Raw genomic sequence first — 20,915 nt, 5'->3', positions numbered from 1 at the left:
GATGAAAGTGCTAATTGACTTGTGTAGAGTGATTGGTATTTAGTAAAAGTGGAGAATTGGTTGTCCCCAAATTGGCATGTTTTTCATTCTTCATTGATTAGATCATAAGACCATAGATAATTTTACAAGAAGTACCAAACTAAGGAAGGTGGAGTAGAAAAAATGTCAACTTATTACCAGAGGGTTTAGAAACCCTCTACATCTGGCATTCTTGACATATCCCATAGACACTTAAAGGGTCTGTGGATAGAATTCAAAAGGTCCATTGAACAAAAATATTAGTTTTACTAACTTCTAATTAAAAATGATCATTTCCTTTAATTATTAATATAGGCAGCAATCACGGTAGTTTTAGTAATATCTATAGCTTTGTCACCAAGAGAAATCACAGACATTTTCATATTACAGTTGTAAACATCTCACATTATCATTTATGCTCACTACTGCTTCAAAATTACAGTCATTATTAGACCCATCACTATTTCTTTTTATTCAATGTATTGGTTTAAAAAGCACACGTATTACTATTTCACAATTTTGTAATATTTTGATTGTATTTTAATGGTTGTTTTCCTTTGTAATCCACATATTTTGCTTTGTGTATTTAAAAACATTGCTAAATAACCTGAGTCAAAGAGGTAGTCTCAAGGAAAACTTAAAAATATATTGGACTGAATGAAAATGCAAAGGCAGCATATCAAAGTTTGTAAAATGCAGTTAAAACAGTGCTGAGAGGGAAATTTCCCCCCCAGCTTTATTGAGATTGACATGCAGTATTGTATAAGTTTAAGGTGTACAATGTGTTGATTTCATACACTTATATATTGCAAAATAATTACCCCTGTAGAGTTAGCCACTATTGTGTCACAGTCACATAATTACCATTTCTTTTTTGTGGTAAGAACATTTAGATCTACTCTCTTTGCAACTTTCAAGTGGTACATAATATGGTACTAAGTATAATCACCATGCTGTGCGATTCTAGTTAATACTATAATAAGATCCCCAGAACTCATTCATCCTGTAACTAGAAGTTTGTTCCCTTTGGCCAACTTCTTCCCATTTTCTCCACCCTCCACCCCAGCCCTGGTAACCACCATTCTACCTGAGAGGAAAATTAATAGCACTAAATACTTACATTAGAAAAGAGGAAAAGTCTTAAATCAAGAACCTATGCTCCCAGCTAAAGAAGCTAGAAAGAGAGGAGCAAAACAAACAAAGCAGATAGAAAGAAGGAAACGTGAAGATAGGATCAGGAATTACAAGATTCTAGACAAAAACAATAGAGGAAATCAATGAAACAAAGTTTGTTCTTTGAGAAGATCAATAACATTGGCAAACCTCTAGCAAGACTGACAGAGAAAAATAAAAAATAAAAAATATTAATACCATTACAGACCTTGCAGACATCAAAAGGATAATTAGGGAATTCTTTGAATAATTCTACATGCATCAATTTGACAACTTGGATGAAATGGACCAATTACTCAAAAAGTACAAACTCCACAACTCATTCAGTATAGAAGAAATGATTTAAATAGCCCTACAACTATTAAGAAAATTCAGTTCATAATTTTATCTAATATTCCTTTTTAAAAATTTATTGGGGTACTTGAATACAATGGAATATCACTTGGCCATAAGAAAAGATGAAATACTGCCATTTGTGACAACATGGATGGATCTTAAGATTATTATGCTAAGCAAAATAAGTCTGACAGAAAAAGTCAAGAACCTTGTGACTTCATTCATATGTGGGATATAAAACTGAAAGCAACAAATAAACCAGACAAACCAAGAAACAAAAACTCATAGACACAGACACCAGTATAGTGGCTACCAGAGAATAAGGGGGAGGGCGTGGTAGAAGATGGTAAACGGGGTCAAATATATGGTGATGGAAGGAGAACTGACTCTGGGTGGTGAACGCACAATGCAATATATAGACGATGTGTTATAGAATAGCTCATGATTTTAAAACTCCCGCAAAAGAAATCTCCAGACTCAGATGGTTTCACTTGAGAATTCTACCAAATATTTAAAGAAGACTGAGTGCCAGTTCTACAAAATTTCTTCCAGAAGGCAGAAGACAAGGGAACACTTTATAATTCATTTTTCAACTCAGCTTCTGATGCCCTGATCCCAAAACTAGACTAAGTACAAAAAAGAAAACTAACGACCACATTCCTCATGAATATAGATGCAAAAATACTTAACAAAATATTAGCAAAGAGAATTCAGCTATATATAAAAATCCCTCCATGATCAAGTGGGGTTTATTCCAAGGATGTAAGTCTGTTTTACTATTTGAAAATCAGTCTGTGTAGTCCACGCATTAAAAGGCTAACAATTGAAAATGATATGATCGTATCAATTGATGCAGAAAAAGCAACTGACAAAACTGAACAACTACTCATGATAAAAAAAAAAAATTCAGTGAACTAAGAATATACAGGAATTTTCTCAGTTTGTTAAAGAATATCTATGAAAACCGACAGCTAACACCATACTTAATGTTGAAAGACTGAAAGCTTTTCCTTTAAGATCAGGAACAAGGCAAGGCTGTCTACTCATCATTCAACATAATACTGGAAGCTCTAGCCAGCACATAAGGAAAGAAAAGGAAAGAAGAAGCTTACAAATTAGAAAGGAAGAATAAAAAGAATCTCCCTATTTGCAGATAACATGATTGTTTACATAAAAAATCTCTGGGAACATACACAACACTTACTAGAATTAATAAGAGAATTCAGCAAGGTTGCAGGATACATAATCAACATACAAAAATCAATTATATTTCTATATAGTAGCAACAAACATGGAAACCAAAATTAAAACTATAACACCCTTTACAACTGCTGAAAGAAATGAAATATTTAAATATAATAAAGCATATTCAATATTTATATGTTGAAAACTATAACATGCTAATGAAAGAAATAAAAGACTATCTAAATAAAGGGAGAGACATACTGAATTCATGGATTGCAAGCCTCAATAAAAATTCAGTTCTCCCCAAATAGACATATAGGTTTAACACAAAATCCAGGCATTTTTATAGCTATAGACAAGATAATTTTAAAATTTATATGGAAAGGCAAAGGGACTGGAATAGCTAAAACAATTTTGAAAAAAGAAAAATAAAGTGAAGGGAATCACTCTACTTGATTTCATGACTTATTACATAGCTATTATATAGCTATAATAATCAAGACTGTGTGATATTAGTGGAGGGATGGGTGCATAGATCAATAGAACAGAATAGAGAATCCAGAAATAGACTTACACATATACAACCAACTGATTTTTGACAAAGGTACGGAGGCAATTCCATGGAGGAATGATAGCCTTTTCAATGGTGCTAGAGACCTTACACAAAAAAATGAACTCCAAATAAATCTGGATTTAAACGAAAAATATAAAATTATAAAAGTTTTAGAAGATTTTAAGAGACACTCTTTGGGACCTAGGACTTGGTAAAAATGTTTAGCCCGAAAGTACAATCCATGAAGAAAAAATCAGTAAATTGGACTTCATTAAAATTAAAAACATGTGCCCTATGAAACACTCTGTTAAGAGGATTAAAAGATAAGCAACAGGGGCCTGCTAGTAGCTCAGGCCCAGGCCTTTGGAGCTCCATGGTCCTAATTCCGAAGGGTGCTGGTTCGATTCCCACATGGGCCAGTGGGCTCTCAACCACAAGGTTGCCAGTTCGATTCCTCGACTCCCACAAGGGATGGTGGGCTGTGCCCCCTGCAACTAGAAACGGCAACTGGAGCTGAGCTGCGCCCTCCACAACTAAGACTGAAAGGACAACTTGAAGCTGAACGGCACCCTCCACAACTAAGATTGAAAGGACAACAACTTGACTTGGGGAAAAAAAAGTCCTGGAAGTACACACTGTTCCCCAATAAAGTCCTGTTCCCCTTCCCCAATAAAATCTTTAAAAAAAAAAAAAAAAAAAAGTGCACATTGTTGTTCATAGAAACTTGATTTGTAATAGCCAAAAACTGAAAATAACTAGGATGCTTTTTTGATAGATTAATGGCTAAACAAATTGTAGTATGTTCATATTATGGAATATTCCTCAGCAGTAAAAAGGAACAGACTAATGATACATCCAAAAACTTAGATGCATCTCAAGGGCATCATACTGAGTGAAAAAAGCCACTTTCAAAAAATCACATACTATATGATTCCATTTCTGTAACATTCTTGAAATAACAAAATTATAGAGAGGGAAACAGATTAGTGGTTGGCAAGAGTTAAGGACGGTGGGGAAAGGGGAGTGGGTGTGACTACAGAGCAAGCATGAGGGAGAGCTTTGTGATGATGGAGTAGTTCTGTATGTTGATTACAGTGGTGGTACATGAATCTACACTTGTGATAAAATGATACACAACTAGGGGTGGCCGGTTAGCTCAGTTGGTTAGAGCGGGTGCTCTTAACAACAAAGTTGCCGGTTTGATCCCCATCAACCACTGTAAGCTTTGCCCTCCACAACTAGATTGAAACAACTACTTGACTTGGAGCTGATGAGTCCTGGAAAAATACACTTAAAATAAGTAAAAGTTAACAAAAATGACATACACCTATACACACACATTCCAATGTCAGTGTGCTGAGTTTCATTATTGTACTTTAATTATAGAAGATATAACCATTGGGGGAAACTGGGTGAAGGGTACATAGGCTCTCTCTGTACTATCTTTGCAACTTCCTATGAATCTATGATTATTTCAAAATTAAAAGTTAATAAAAACAAATTTAAAAGAAGAATAACTATAAATGTAAATATGTTTTCATGGTTAAGAAGAATGGTATCGTGACTGGCATTTGGCATTTTAATTGGGCATAAAAAGTAATAAAACTTGTTACATTCTAGAAAAAAAAAACATGAAACACTATTTTGAGACTGTATATTCTTGGCCAGACTGCCAACGGGGTCCAAGATACAAAAAACTTGGATTTTTCTCTAAGTTAAGAATAAAGCTTTTAAATCTTCAAACCAACGAAAGGCTATTCTTCCATTTCTCTGTGTAAACACTTGCATGGATCTAAACGTGCATTTACAGATGGGGCTTTTCATCCTTGGCGATATGGCCTTGTGCAGTGCACGGGAGAACCCAGTGTGCTGGCTAAATCGAATAGCATTCAGATGCTTGTGTGAGGACAGCAGTGGTCAGCAATTTGAACCTGATATACGTATCTATTTCTCAGGAAAAGGGATGAGAGTATAAATGTAACCCTAAATGCTTTTATTTCTGAAATATATTCATCTTGTTTAATTATCTGAGTGGACATCTACATTTGAAAGAGGCATTCCATGTCTGATGGGAAACCAGAAGCCAGAGAGGGAACCTAGTTCACAAAGCACTTCTGTGTAGAATCACAGATGTTGAGCTGTGTTGTGGCTCTTGGAGCTCCTGCCTAGTTACACTGCCTTTTAGAACACCCGGTGGGCCACACAGAACGGTCAAAAGAAACTAGCCTGTGCCTTCTGAAGGAGAAGTGTTCCTGTTCCTTTTATTTTGTAATAGCAAAAGCTTACAGCTTCTCACTGAACGCCGCCAACATGGTGTTCAGGCGCTTCGTAGAGGTAGGCCGGGTGGCCTACATTTCCTTTGGGCCTCATGCTGGGAAGCTGGTCACGATTGTAGATGTTATTGACCAGAACAGGGCTTTGGTTGATGAACCTTGCACTCAAGTTAGGAGACAGGCTATGCCTTTCAAATGCATGCAGCTCACTGACTTCATCCTCAAGTTCCCACACAGTGCCCGCCAGAAGTATGTCCGAAAAGCCTGGGAGAAGGGAGATATCAATACAAAATGGGCAGCCACAAGATGGGCCAAGAAGATTGAAGCCAGAGAAAAGAAAACCAAGGTGACAGATTTTGATCGTTACAAAGTCATGAAGGCAAAGAAAATGAGTAACCGAATAATCAAGCTTGAAGTTAGGAAGCTTCAAAAGGTAGCTCTCCTGAAGGCTTCCCCCAAAAGCACCTCCTGCTAAAGGTACAGCTGCAGCAACTGCTGCTGCAAAGGTTCCAGCAAAAAAGATGGCTGCTGCAGGCAAGAAGGCTCCAGCCCAGAAGGTTCCTGCCCAGAAAGCTACAGGCCAGACGGCAGCGCCTCCAAAAGCTCAGAAGGGTCCGAAGGCTCCAGACCAGAAAGTACCTGCTCCAAAAGCATCTGGCAAGAAAGCATAAGAACAGGGGCCAGCCCGGTGGCTCAGGCGGTTAGAGCTCCATGCTCCTAACTCCGAAGGCTGCCGGTTCGATTCCCACATGGGCCAGGGGCTCTCAACCACAAGGTTGCCAGTTCAATTCCTCGAGTCCCGCAAGGGATGGTGGGCTCTGCCCCCTGCAACTAAGATTGAACACGGCACCTTGAGCTGAGCTGCCGCTGAGCTCCCAGATGGCTCAGTTGGTTGGAGTGCGTCCTCTCAACCATAAGGTTGCCGGTTCGACTCCCGCAAGGGATGGTGGGCTGTGCCCCCTTCAACTAGAAAACGGCAACTGGACCTGGAGCTGAGCTGCACCCTCCACAACTAAGACTGAAAGGACAACAACTTAAAGCTGGACGGTACCCTCCACAACTAAGATAGAAAGGACTACAACTTGACTTGGAAAAAAAAGGCCTGGAAGTACACACTGTTCCCCAATAAAGTCCTGTTCCCCTTCCCCAATAAAATATTTTTTTTAAAAAAAGCATAAGAACAAAAGGCTATTATAAAAGTAATAAAGGTTCTTTTTGACAAATTAAAAAAAAAATTTAAAAAAAAGCTTACGGACCAAGAGAAAGCCACTTCATATCCAAATGTACATGTTGAACCATTGACTTCTTATGACTTGCTGTCTTCTGAAAAGGAAAAAAATAACCCCTATTTCTCATTGCATATTATGACTCGGGACCATTCTTCTCTGATCTAGTTGCTGATTTTTCTCTGATGATTGGGGATAAAAAAGGGACGTGAGGCTGGAGAGGGAGTGAAGGCTTAGGGTGAGAAATAAAGAATCATTTTTCAAGCACCATCCAGGGCTGTTGCCTTCCAATGTGACTCCTGTAAGAATGTAAGTAAGCTCTGGTTTCCAATGGCATGTTCTTTGTCAGTAACTCTGGGACATAGAGAGTGAGAGGAGAAAAAGCCAGGTAAGTGGAGGGAATGATTGTATATATGATAGTGACCTAAATAAACCTAGGGTATTACACACAATGCTTTTATATTAAAAACATTAGCATCAAGAGTTTTCTAATTCTCATTTCATCACATTACTATGCCTTTTCCTATAACACTGTATATTTTTCATAGGTTTTTGATGGAAGTGGATCGTTTTTGTCCTATATTAACACATCTGCTGACCCACTCTACGGCCCCCAAGGCCTGGCCCTGACATCGGACGGTCACGTTGTGGTTGCAGACTCTGGGAACCACTGTTTCAAGGTCTACCGGTACTTACAGTAACAGTGGGCAGCTGGATAGCCCCTTACAAAGGTCTTGCACTATTAACTGGAATGGATTTCTCGGCGCGGGACCAGATTATATTAGACTTTTCATGCTGGAAGGAATCATGGGCGAACTTTCCAAGGTTATTGCTGAATGTAACAATTTCCTTAAAAACTGCATATCTGATTTCTGTAATTGACCTATAGGATTAAAAAAAAAATCTCTTCTACTGAATCTATAAAACTGCAAAGTTTACACCTGTGAACTATGGCTTATAGGACAAGGATTTATGTAGTTAAACTAATTTTGCAAATCAAAAAAGCATTAGAAAAACTAGACTATTTAAAGTTATTTGTTAATCCTGTAAATGGTAGCTTTTGTGCAGAGCTTCCAAAAAAACAAAACAAAAATAAAATCTGTTGTAGTTGTATACTTTAACCTCGGTCACAAGACCCGGGAGAATCTTCTAACCTCACTTTTACAGTAGACATTGTGACATTTTTTGGTTATCAATAACTACATATAAATAATTACTTTAGGAAAAATTAAGACTGTCTTGCAAAATCCTCTCATCTGTGATTCGCAGGCTTCTTGAGTTTAGCACTTAAAATTAAATGCAAATTTCCCATCCATTCTGGGTTAGATCAAAGATCCTTTTTTGGGTGTTCTTTTCACTTTCTCTCTCCTGCTCCTTTTGTATCAAAAAACAAAGGGAAATCTGAAATTCCTAATGCTTTGAAAAGCATTTTACAGATGTCATGCTACTTTTTGATAAATAGCCCAACTCCAGATCAATGCACTGGAATGTAATCAAGAAAAAGTCATGTTTTCTGTGCCATGTTCTTACATGTGTCTCTCCTCTTCCACTTCACGAAAGCGAAAGCTTTACCTCCTGCAAAATGTCAGCACATGTAGTAGGACACCAGTATCCTAGGACAGAGAGCCATAAGTAGCCCTTTGGAGGACTGATGGTGTCAACCAAAGGCATGTGATTGAGTAATGATTTCCCCTTAGAAAGCAAGTGTTACCAAAGTTGTGAAAGCATTACAGGTAAGGGCATGTTATGGTTATTTATCATTGTCTAATGAATAGTAGAGGCATTAAATGACTATGTATACATGATTAGGGTAAGATAGAATGTATTATATATATCTATATATATAGCTGAATCTTTGGTGTATTGAAATAGGCAGCACTCAGAAAGACAGAAGCATTGTCCAGCCTTTCTTCAGCACATTCCTTTATTGAGAAGTTTAAAGCTGTCCTAGCAGAACAAGCCCTAAAGCAGTTTAATTTTTGCCATTTTCCAGGAATGATGGTATCGGCTGACTTTTCGTCAGAAAATAGTCTTCTGTGCTTTCAAAAATAAAAAAGCAAGTCAAAAAAGAAAAATCGAACTTGAGTTACACTTAATTTAAACAAACTATAAATGCATTTTGAGAAACGTTAAGAATAATTTAGTCAATCGTTAATCTCATTGGTACTGTAAAATAAGATGTGGTTTATTTCCACTGTTTAATTTTCTACTCAGTTCTACCAAATAGGATGTCATGTTTGGCATTTCGATAATGACTTTGGGATCTTTTTCCACTGAAAGCACCTTAGAACTGTACTATAGGAAAACATTTCCCATGTATAATTATATGAATGTGATGTTTATTGCTTATTAATTTATAATTCAGTCACTCTCTTATATAGGACTTTTTTAAATTTAGAAGGGAAATCTAGCTACTTCCAGTTGTCTATCAAATTTATGCCCAAATCAACCTGAAAAAAATTTTTTTCAGAAAGATTTACATTTAGGTTTAGTATTTCTTTAGTTAGGTAGTTTTCAAAAATACTTGAGACTGTCTGTGATAAAGTTATAAAATTCAATAACATTTTTAGAATGTTAAGATACTGTTTCCTAGCATCAGTGAAATAAGTCTTTGAATTTAAACCGTTATGTTTAATGAGTGCTTACTAGAAGCCAGGCGCTATTCTAGGCACTGGAGGCATAGTGGTGGAGAAAACAGACAAAACTCCTACCACCTTGGAGCTTACACTCTAGGGAGGGAATTTCATTTTGCTGTTTACTAACATTCTGCATAAAAGATAAGCTAAGCTTTTGATAGCTCCTAGACTGTTAAAAGAAAACTTTTTAAATTGGTTAATTTTAGTTTACGTTCACAAGTAAAAATGGCTTCCTATTTAGATTCTGTCACAGGCTATTATTGATCTTAAGACTAGTTTACTTAAAGGGTTTTTTTGCACAACATTTAAATTATATTTGTGAAGTTAACCAGCCATCATACCAAAGCAGGCTGGATATCTCAATCAGTAGATTGAAGACAAAGCTAGTTTTTTTACATGTCAATATTGACACAAACTGGAAGGAAAGAATAGATAGTTTGATTCAGACCTGTTCCCATTATCCTTTACTAAACATGCTATGGGCACTCCAGGAAACACTATATTTTCCCCTCAAAATATGTAATCATATATGTTAAAATATAAATAACATTTCACATTTAGATACATATGTGCATTTACTGTATTTCATAGTAAGCATATTTTGGGGGAAAAGTGCTGCTAAGATACGAATAGATTTAAGTGAAATTTTTTCACATTTGATGGAAAATGGTTTCTGGTAAACTGAGAAGGATATTAAAATAAGTGACTTTTTCTCTGGGTTACCATTATTGTTTGATTTCTCTTTGTCAAGTGTACAGAACCTGTCATACATTCATGATAAGTAGCACTGAAAAATTACCCATTCAAATTTCCCCTGGGCACTTAAGGTAAAATATTGCCAGTTAGAATGTAAAGGTCAGTGACAACAAGTCTCCCCCCCCCCCCCCCCATACAGACCTCCCCTGCTGGACATGGGGCATAGAGAATCACTTGACCATTCAGAAACATATGAATAAAAAGCTTTTATGACTGTTTGCCATTTTTTAAATGGTACTTAGTATTTAGATCAAACTTTAGTCTCTAGTAACTAAACAAGTCCCCAAGTTTCCTTATTTTAATTAATTCTTTGACTGGATTTGAGGCAAATAAATACTACAGGTCCATGAAACGAGAACACACTTGCTTCTACTACTAAGTATACAGGGTATGTCCTAATATGGAGTTAACTGGAATAGCCGTACACCAGCAAGTGTCCATGAATCCTTAACTTTAAAGGGTTCAGATAATTGCTTTGGTAATACCTACTGAATTGGAGGAAATAGCAAATAACCATCAAGTAATCTGCAGATTTCTTCTAACGGAAAAAAGCTTTTTGTACGTTTGGACTCTATAGTATCCTCTCTATTCACCAGCTTCTGAAAAGGGAGGAGTATTTTTAGTTTAATAATTTTAAAAAGATATTTCCTGGTAGGATAAAATGAAAGCTATTTGCTGCAAACATCTAATTTTGCTTAAAACTGAAAGTTGTAATACTGTTGCATTCTGTAAACATTGCAGGGTTTAAAATTTTACAGTTATTTTAATATTTTTGATAAATAGGAATCTAGTATTGCCATAAAGGAACTAAGTGCCCATTAAAGATTTGTTTGGTATAAATAAATAATTTTTTGTTTTAAATGACAGTAAGCTACAAATCATGATGTTAATCTTAAACTTTCTGAAGATGAATTAATTGTGTGGCAGTGATTGTGTGGTTTGTCTGTGGAGAATGTACGAAAGCTATTAATATTCTAAAATCTATTAATAAATTGGCTTTGTTGTTCCAATGAATGTACAGCACTTCCATTAACCTTTGAAAGCAACACAGCCTTAAACACAATGCTTTTGCTTTATGACATGAATGTTCTGTCATCAACAAGAGTGTATTCTTGTAATAGAATTCTTTGTCATTCTCAATTCTATAGCCTTTCAATCCTATGTATGCGTATGAAGGTGTTTTGCTTCCTTTTTTTTCTGTTTAAATTTTGTACATTCCATCTTTATAGGTCTGTTTCATATGTTTTCTGTATAGAACACTAAGTCTTGCTCTCTCTGACATTGATACTGATATACTCTCATCATTTGTTCTTTTATGAATCAAAATGCTGACTGCCTATTTAAAGAAAAGAATAAATGCTGTGCATCAAAGTGTTTGTACGTTCGTAGCTACATAAGTACCACAGTATTTTGGATGCTTTAGTCTACAATAAAACTTTAAATTGTCTTGAAACATAGGAGAAACAAGATTCTCGTGTATATCTTTACCATGCAGAAAATCTGAGATCATCATAATAAAGCTTGTTTTCTCCGTTTGCAGGATGAGTGTTTATTTATTTAACATACTCTCTTTTTTAGTGATGTTCGGAAATGAAGGAATGTTCTAGAATTTGTGGAAGATAGCAATAACCAAATTGTTAATATACTAGTGAGAAGTCCCCACCCCACCCTGGCCTGCTTCTCCGCGGAGCCGCCAGGGGTCGCTGCGCGCTGTCAGGACGAAGGTCGGTCCGTCTCCCACCTCCTCCCCTTCGCTGCTCCGCCCCGGGGCGGGGTCGGCGCCAAAATCAAACCCTTCTGGGCGCGCCCCGCCCCTCGCCTCCCGCGCAGGCCCTGCCGCCGGAAGACGCGCTGCCGGCGCCATGGTAAGATCTGAGGTTCCCGGCTCCTTTTCTTTGGTGTCCGGGCTGCAGGGACTTTGGCCCTGGACGGCTTCGGGGGCTGATGCTCGGCCCTGAGCCTCACACGGAGGGCCCGCCAGGTCGACGCCGTGGCCACCCTGCACTTTCCGGGCGCAGCGGGGCGCTCCTGAGCGCGCGCCCGCCCACCTGCCTCCGCCGCCGGAGCTGGGAGGCCGCGGCGCCGCCTGGGTCTCGTGCCCCGGGGCCGCGGCGGTTCCTGTCCCCTCCCTCCGCTTCTGCACCCCGCGGCTGTGTCCCCGGCGGGTTAGGTTAAACACGCGAAGTATTCGAGAGTGTGACCCGAGTATCTCACCAACTGCCTTCTGTCCGAGAGACCACGAGTCACTTCTGAATCTGGGCTCCGGCTCCCCGGATTCGGCCACCAAAAATGCAGCCCCTTGTTAAGATCCGGGAAATAAAACGCTAGCGAGGCAGTGGGCAGGCTCGAAGGGACCCCTCTGGATCCCAGATAGCTCGCTTGGTTTTTGGCAACTGAGTGGGTCTATGCATTGCAACGTTAGAGCACGTTTGTGAATTGCTCACAATTTTAAAAGTAAAAAGTAACCCAACGAACCTTCACTTTATGCCAGTTAGGTGATTTCTGTGAAAATCCGTTGTTGGTTTTTTTTTTACCGAAGGGCAGGTATCGTTGCACTTTTGTGTTTCAGACTGCTGGTTGGTGGAGCTAGTCGCTTTGTTAGGAAAGCACTGCACTTGGTCTTCCTTACATGCCACGACGGTTAAGTCCTGCTAAGAGGCCACATCATCTCTGAATTTAACCTTTCTGTTCATCAAATCATTTTCATAAACCTTCAAAGTTTCATGCTACTTTTTTCTGCTTTTGTCAGAATCAGCATCTAATTAAATGGACCTAAGATTTGAGTGTCTTAATGTCCTTAAGTGGCCGTTATTTTGCTGAGCTAATGGTGGATGAGGACTTAGGTTGTACCGTGTTTATATGAAGATACTTGTCCAGATGTAATTATAACTGATAACGGCTTCTTTGTGGTTAAACTCCCATCCCAGGCACCTGGGCGTGAAATGATGTAAGCAGCCAAACAGGACCCCACTTAAATCTGTTGCCAGTGCTCTGATAACATAGTTCTCTTCAGAGTTATTGGCTTACCATAACTGACTGCTGAGAATTATCTGGCACAAAGGCATTCACTTTGTCCTTTTACCTTATCTCTGTTTACTCGGGAATTGCTTTCTAACAGTTGCTGTTTTAATGTGCCGTTAACTCTTTTAAGATGCTTACCTCTGATAATGGAGAAACAAATTAGAACAAAACTTTTTGTAAGACACATACTTCCTATTAATTTATTAATGATTAAGAAATAAAGTTTAGGAGTCAGTTCCGAGAACCTTCCTTTCTTCTGTGCTGCCTTCCTTGTGCTTGAGCATAAGCTTAATAAACCTTGTCTGGCAAAAAAAAAAAAAAAAAAAGTTTAATGATCTGTTGATCAAAGATAACTTTTGTTCTCTTTCCTGATTAATAGCTGTTTTGATTTGGTTGGGCTTGTTGAGTAAACAATTGTTATAAGTCCAGGCATATTTTTGGAATTGGAGAAATGCAGTGTAACCTGCTACTTCTGAGGGTAGCAGATACCATCTACCTTTAATTTTGCAAAATTTTATTGTAATTGATCAACAGTGCTGACTTTAGGTATTCTGTAACTTCTAGTTGGAGAAAGTTCCTTTGTTTTCCTCAGGTCAAGTTTTGAGTCCCCTTACTTACTAATTTGGATGCATCTCTAACTTACACTATTGGGAGATTTCTTTAATCTTAAGTATTAAATGAGCCCTTGTTGATTTTTCGTTGTTGTTGTTTTCAGAGAAATTTCTAAATATAGGTTAATATGGCATCTTTCACATTAGTTATTTTAATTCTGGCCATGATACTCTCCTGCTGTGGTTAATAATAAAAACTACTTGTAATCATAAAGGAGGCTGATGAATAAATTAGCCTGAAAACAATGTAAATGGATGATACAGCTCATCCATATTTCTTGAATAACTTTCTTAGCTGTTGAGTGATAAGAGCCTTCCTACACTGTGTCTCCAGGACACTACATTCTCCTCATTGCCTGTCTCTGGGGGGCAAAGTTTTGTGGAGTCTATGGGTCTCTCCAAGGAACTGTTTGTAATACCAAGATATTAGGAACCTTTCTTAAAGCTTTGGATCTGTTTTCTTCTGATGCAGCCACAGACTAAAGACCTGAAGAGATTCTCACTGCCCCACAGGTGCCCCTGACATGGCCTTCAGATTCTGGGACACAATTAAAGCACCTGGAAACAGTTTTTAAAATAGTATGTATGCCCAAGCTGAGGCCCCTTCTCAGAAATTCTGATTGAGTTAATGTGGGATGTGCCTGGGCATCAGTATTTTTTAAAAGCTTCTGAGATGATTCTAATGGCAGTTTGAGACCCAGTGAACTAGAGAAATAAGCTGAGGGAGACTTCTAATTGGGTGTGAATTTCATGGGTGGTTTATTTAGCTGCTGCAGAGGCCAACGGGAAGGGAGGCTGATAAAGCAGTATTGAACTCTAGCTCTCAATCCTACGTTTAGGGAACAGGTCTGGATGGTTTCTTAGTGGTGCTCTACCCGAGAGTTCGGATTCATCTCTCCAAGCCAGGCAATAAATGGTTATCACAGATCTCCTTCTTATTATCTCACCCTGCATCATATTTATGTGGGTCCAGTGGGTGTCGTGGGGTTTGGGAGCACAGCCTCAAATTTTAGGGTAGGGGGTTTTAGACACGTAGCCCTGAAATTAAGGGCTGGCCTTTATGCCTGCTTTGTCTAACCTGGCGCTAGCTCATCTCTGGGAAGGCAAAGGCAGCTCATATTCGGAAGATTTCCAGTCTGCTGAGAGAGACAAGTAAACATCTTTTTAATTCTACCAAGTGATCTGATGAAGGTGTGTTCTGGGATCCCAGGGAATAACACTCAGCCTCTGAGCCCAGGGAAGTTCTCTTAGAGAATGCCTAAATGAAGCCTTGGAGACTTGTCGTTTTGAACAGGTAAGAGGAGAAGGTGTTTGGGTAGAGAGAACAACATTTTTTTTTAAGGTGCAGAAATGCGCAAGAGCATTCTGCGATTGGAGAATTACAAGCAGTTTTTGTATGACAGCTCAAATTGCTTAGCTCTCCCTGTTGGTATGGTAAAATTTGAGGTGGGGAGTGGTGCCTGAGAGTAGATCAGGGTCAGGTGATAGAGGGCCTTTGTCTATCATTCTAGGGTATGGGACACCTCTGGATAGTTGGGAGCCACTGAGGGTTTTGAGCAAGGGAGAGGCATCATTAGATGTGCTTTTTGGCTGTGTGGAATGTGGACTTAGAGAAAAGACAGTGTGCTTATTGGACTGCAGGTGTGTTGCAGGAGACAGATAAAGAAGGCCTGAATTGAGGTATAGGTAATGGGAATGAAGCAGACAGTATAGATTGGTGACATAGTTAAGCACTGAAATTGGCAGAAGTCGGTGATTGGTTGGATAATGGAGTAAAATGAAGGAACCTAGGGTGGCTGGGGTATCAAGGTATCTAACTGAACTCAAGATCTGGAACAGCAGGTTTGGGGAGTAGATGTGGGAGAGGATTTCAGATTAGACCTCCTGAGTTTGAAGTCTGTCCAGCAGGCAGGTAGCTACAGGAGATCGAAGATCGGGAACACCCTCAGGGACTCCTGTCAAGATTTGAGGACTCAGCGTTCAGTGCTAGTTGAAACCTGAAAGCAGATGAGATCAAAGAAGAGGTGAGAGGAGATGCGGGGATCAATGGAGAACTCTGGTGAACTGCAGTGTTTGAGAGTGGACAGAGGAAAAAGAGACAAATATAAACATGCGGACTACTTATTTTATCCATATGACTCATCAGGGAACACTGCATGATTCTATTACTGTGAAAATGAGTTACTGGGTTTCTAGGTTCTGCAAGTAGAATAGACTCATGTACTCTGGTGTATACCCTGTTTCCCTGAAAATAAGACCTAGCCAGATAATCAGCTCTAATGTGTCTTTTGGAGCAAAAATTAATATAAGACCCAGTATATTATATATTACATTGTATTGTATTATATTGTAAGACCCGGTCTTATATTCTAATGCGTTCTGACGCGTCTTTTGAGCAAAAATTTATATAAGACCCAGTCTTATATAAATAAGTCCAAAAGACGCATTAGAACTGATTGTCTGGCTAGGTCTTATTTTTGGGGAAACACGGTATATTCAGAATGACAATTCCAAATTCCTTTCCCTATCTTTCATAGGCTCACATTTCGTGATGGAGTTTTTGGTGGGATAGGGTCAATCTTTAATTGTCATTTTATTTATATCTGCTTTTTAAGTGATGTAAAGTGTTTTAAAGTTCTTACTAAACAATTTATATGCAATTTTTGAGAAAGAGGCAGATCACTTAAGAGACATTGGTATGGAATCTTCCATTAGAGCTCTGGAAATGATGATTTTCATTCTCTTTTATTTTATGTGAATCTTTGCATTAAGGAAATTTGACATTTTTTTCCTTTTTTAAATTTTGGACTTTACCTATATATACTCTATATACAATGTATAATAAAATTTGTTATTAATATGCATCTCAGTTACATATTAATTATCTTAATTTCAAACTGGCTGAAAAGTAGTTATAGAATAGTAGTAGCCTGCAGTAGGCTTTGTTTTCTTCTTGGATAGGTTTTCCTTCCTTTAGCTGCCTCCCTCCACAGTGCTGCTCCAGTTATCTTACTAAAATGTTACTCATCCTGTTATGCGTGCTTTAGAAATTGTGCAGTAGCTCCTCGTTGCCTAGAATAAAGTCCACTCTCTATGGCTGCACAGTCAGCCTTCCATCGTCTCGCGCCCGACAAACTTTCTCACCTCACCTGCCACTCCCTCTACATGCACCGTACAATATCACCCAGAGTCTTTCTGGAGCATTCCATGTACTTCCATAATATTGTATATGGTCTGCCCAGCATACCTTTCTCCCCATGTCTTGGTGAACCAAAATCCTTTTCATCCGGACTACTTATTTTCCTAGCTAGCTTTCCTCCCTCCCCAGCGTGGGATTAACTCATTCTGTTCCTGGTAGCAATTGGTGCATGCACCCGTTCATCAATTGTAAGTAGTCATGTCAATTTTTTCTTTTTTTTGAGAGATTATGTCTTTTGAAGGTAAATGCAGTGACAGACACATCACTGGATCATTTGGTAAATATTGAATTTCTACAAAATGCCAGCTCTGTCTCAATCACAGTTTTTATTATACTGGCAGCACCTACTACAAGATTTGGCATATGGTACGTAGTAAAGTAGCTAAAATCAGTCTAGGTCTGGCTCTGAGAGTTATCAAACCTGTTGGTATCAGACACGACCACGCCTATACTTTCTGAAAATTGTTTTAAAATACAGTATTTAAAAAAATGCAGTGTTTGTTTTTAATTTTTTGTGCTTTAGTCGAAGAAAAAAGGATTGAGCGCAGAGGAAAAGAGAACCCGCATGATGGAAATATTTTTTGAGACGGTAAGTTGTTTTAGTATTTTGCATTTTTTCCTTACGTATATGTCATCCAATGTTACCTGTATTTTTTTTAATTAGAGATCAATATTCACCAATTTCCCGAAGAATGAGTAAAATTCTGCAAATATTTGTGGTTTCTGTGAGCTATGGAGTATTAAAGAACCGTATCCCAATGTTTGCAGAGCCTCTTCTAGCCAGACTCCTATACACTGTACCCAGAATTATCTTTCTGAAGCATATATTTTTTATTGTGTCCCCTCTCTGCCTGATAATAATAATAGCTCACATCTACTGAGTGCTTCCTGGGTGCCATTCACGTGGTGCAGATGATCTGATTTCATCCTTTTTAACCCTATGAGACTCCTAAGTGATAGAGCCAGGATTCAAACCCGGTCGCCTGGATCTAGAGCATGTTTACAGTGTTGCTATACAGTGGCTTTCCTTTGCTTCCAGGTTAAAGTCCATACCTTTGAACTACAAAAAAATATTACCTTTGGGCAGCCAGGTGGCTCAGTTGGTTAGAACGCGAGTTCTGAACAACAGGGTGACCGGTTCAATTCCCACTTGGGCCAGTGAGCTGCGCCCTCCACAACTAGATTGAAGGACAAGGACGTGGAGCTGATGGGCCCTGGAGAGACACACTGTCCCCCAATATTCCCCAATAAAAAAATTTTTTTTTTAAATCAACTTTTTGTGTCTTAATACTTGACAGGATCTTCAAAGTCTAATCTAGCCCCAACCTACTGGCTATTTTCATCATATACAAATGTGAAGAATGTGGGAAAAATAGCAAAATAGAATACGAAATTAGTAATGATAATTCTTGACATTTTCATTTTGATAATGCAGATCCTCAGTAAAACAAGTGAAATATTCTAGGGACCTTTTCTTTTTATACTGTTGGCCTTCTCATTGTAATCTTACTAGTCTTGCATGCAATGACTTGCTGAAAGTCAGTGCAGAACAGTCTCGTCATAACGATGATATAATTAGGAGGACAAATAGATGAAGTTTGTACATGAGAATTATGATTATTTGTTCTGCTGAATTGAAGTATTTTTCCTATGGTTTCAAAGCAAGAAAAGTAAATTTAATTCCTACCAGGCAGTGGAAAGCTGGGGAGAGTAGTTGGGAAATTATTTTGTCCTTTATGATATTGTTAGAATTTTCTCCAATATCAAAATTGGCTGTTTCTGATTGAAAATTTTTCAATTCTGCTCTCAATTACAGTCATGCACCACTTAGCAGAATACAGTCTGAGAAATGGCTTAGGCGATTTTGTCGTCATGCAAACATCAGAGTGTACTTACACAAACCTCAGTGCTATGGCCTGCTACACACCTAGGCTGAGAGGTGTAGCCTATTGCTCCCAGGCTGCAAGCCTATGAAGCATGTTACTGTACAAAACAACACAAGGTTCAATCACGCACAAGAGAAAATGATGCATCAAGAGATGCAGTAAACACGAGATGTGTGAGGCTGCTGCTGGCATAACACAGCATACTGTTTTACAGCACACTTTTATAAATAGGAAGAGTACACTCTAAAGTAACGTTAAAATGTACAGTATGGTAAATACATGAACTGTAACAGTCGTTCACTATCATTAGCACGTATTATGTATTGCACATAATTGTACGTGCTATATTTTATACAGCTGGCAGCGCAGTAGGTTTGTTTACACCCAGCATCACCACAGACACGAGTAGTACGTTACACTAGGAGGATGGCTAAGTATAGCGTCACTAGGCAATAGGAATTTTTCACCTCCATTATAATCTTACGGGACATTGGTCAAAATGTCATTATGCAGCACAGGACTGTGATTGTATTGATTGATTTCAGTTCATATATTGATTCATATAAATACATACACATATACGGGATGCCAAAAACGTACACACATTTTAAGAGATGTTATCTATGTAGTAGTTTTCAAGGTGAATTACTGTGTAGCAATGTGTAGTATGACGTTCGCTCAAAAGATGGCATTAATCAAATGAATGCTAGCGTCATTCATTGTATTACAATTTTAATACAGTTTTTTCCTTTCTTAAAAATATGTATATATATTTTTGGCACCCTCTGTATATATGAAGTTGCTAACGTAATAGAAAAGGAATACTTTGCCTGTTACACTTGAGAACATGGAAGCAGTATAGCTCAATAATTGACAATTGGCACCTGAAGTCTGTTTTACCTAATAGCTTTGTGCCTTTAAGGAAGTTATTTGACCTAAGTCTCAGTTTCCTCATCTATTAAAGAGGATAATAAAAGTTATCTAGTACTATAACTATGTGTCTTCCATGGTATCTTACACAGTTAGGTTTTTGTTTGTTTGTTTCTTTGTTTTTACGGGCTAGAACCATTGTGTTCATCTGTCCTCTATTATGTCTCTTTAATGCTGGGGAGAGCTAATATTTACTTGAGACCATTTTCACTGTCCACTTAAATGACCACATTTCAGTTCTGAGACTAGCTCTTTGCAAGCTCATTGATTTACACAGTAGCCGCACTGGGGCAGCCAGTGTGTCTGGAGCTCTTCCTTGATGACCACCCATAGGCAGATGTCTCAATGAGTTCATGTTCTTTTTCCAGGGAATCTAAGGTATTTGCAAATAGGTTTGATTAATTGATTTTTTAATGCATTAGAGTCCTAACATAATGAGTAATTCTTTGCATGTTCTCTGAGACCCTAAAGTATTACCTTTAAACAGTCTATTCCCAGTGTACAAAAATTGACCAATGACTTCATGTTTTCCTTAATTTACTAAATCTTAAGTGTAATGAGATGAAATTGCTTTTTCCAACATTTTATTATGAAAGATGAAAGTATTTTACAGTGATACCTATATGTCCGACACCTAGATTCTACCATTAACATTTTACTCCTTTTGCTTTATTACATATGTATGCATCCATCACTCCTTTATCCATCCATCAATTTGTCTTTGGGGGTGGTGGTGGAATTTATACCCAGTCTTTTGTCAGGTATATGTTTTGTGAATATTATCTTCTGGTCAGTATTTGTCTCTTCAGTTTTTTGATAGTGCCCTTGATGAGCAGAAGTTTTAAATTTTTATGAAGTCTCAATTCCATTCTATTGAAGTTGCCTTTTCAAGTTTATTTTGGAAGAAATAAATCCCAGATTTCCATAACACTAATCACAATAATTCTCTTCTAATTACTGTATGCTTCAGTCTTCTCAAATATTTCACTTTTGTTATCCAAGTTTTTTTCACCACTTCAACCAAGGCTTATTACAAGAAGGAAGGAGTATTCTGTTTAGGTTTTTTCCAACTGTAAGACTAAATGTTCTGCATGTATATCTTCTCATAATGT

General features: G+C 38.2%; 2 protein-coding genes and 1 pseudogene across 18 annotated transcripts in view; all 3 read left to right on the top strand.

Annotated features, from left to right (window-relative positions):
- Positions 1–11,695, top strand: part of TRIM2 (tripartite motif containing 2) — a 134,071-nt gene extending 122,376 nt beyond the window's left edge. For all 17 annotated transcript variants that reach the window (XM_074338427.2, XM_019722550.3, XM_074338425.2 and 14 more), the window contains one exon: positions 7,313–11,695. In XM_074338427.2, the coding sequence (XP_074194528.2) occupies positions 7,313–7,465 (153 nt within the window). In that variant the 3' untranslated portion in view covers positions 7,466–11,695. The remainder of the gene's footprint in view (positions 1–7,312) is intronic.
- Positions 6–6,697, top strand: LOC141572736 (large ribosomal subunit protein eL14 pseudogene; annotated as a pseudogene).
- A 261-nt stretch (positions 11,696–11,956) lies between the features above and the next one.
- Positions 11,957–20,915, top strand: part of MND1 (meiotic nuclear divisions 1) — a 46,864-nt gene continuing 37,905 nt past the window's right edge. Inside the window, exons 1-2 of the mRNA XM_019722334.3 lie at positions 11,957–12,021; positions 17,511–17,576. Coding sequence (XP_019577893.1) covers positions 12,019–12,021; positions 17,511–17,576 — 69 coding nt within the window. The 5' untranslated portion in view covers positions 11,957–12,018. The remainder of the gene's footprint in view (positions 12,022–17,510; positions 17,577–20,915) is intronic.

Source organism: Rhinolophus sinicus, chromosome 15 (assembly GCF_057876585.1).
Source record: "Rhinolophus sinicus isolate RSI-liver-muscle chromosome 15, RSI-T2T, whole genome shotgun sequence".
Classification (NCBI taxonomy): domain Eukaryota; kingdom Metazoa; phylum Chordata; class Mammalia; order Chiroptera; family Rhinolophidae; genus Rhinolophus; species Rhinolophus sinicus.
This window is presented reverse-complemented; position numbering and strand designations above follow the sequence as displayed.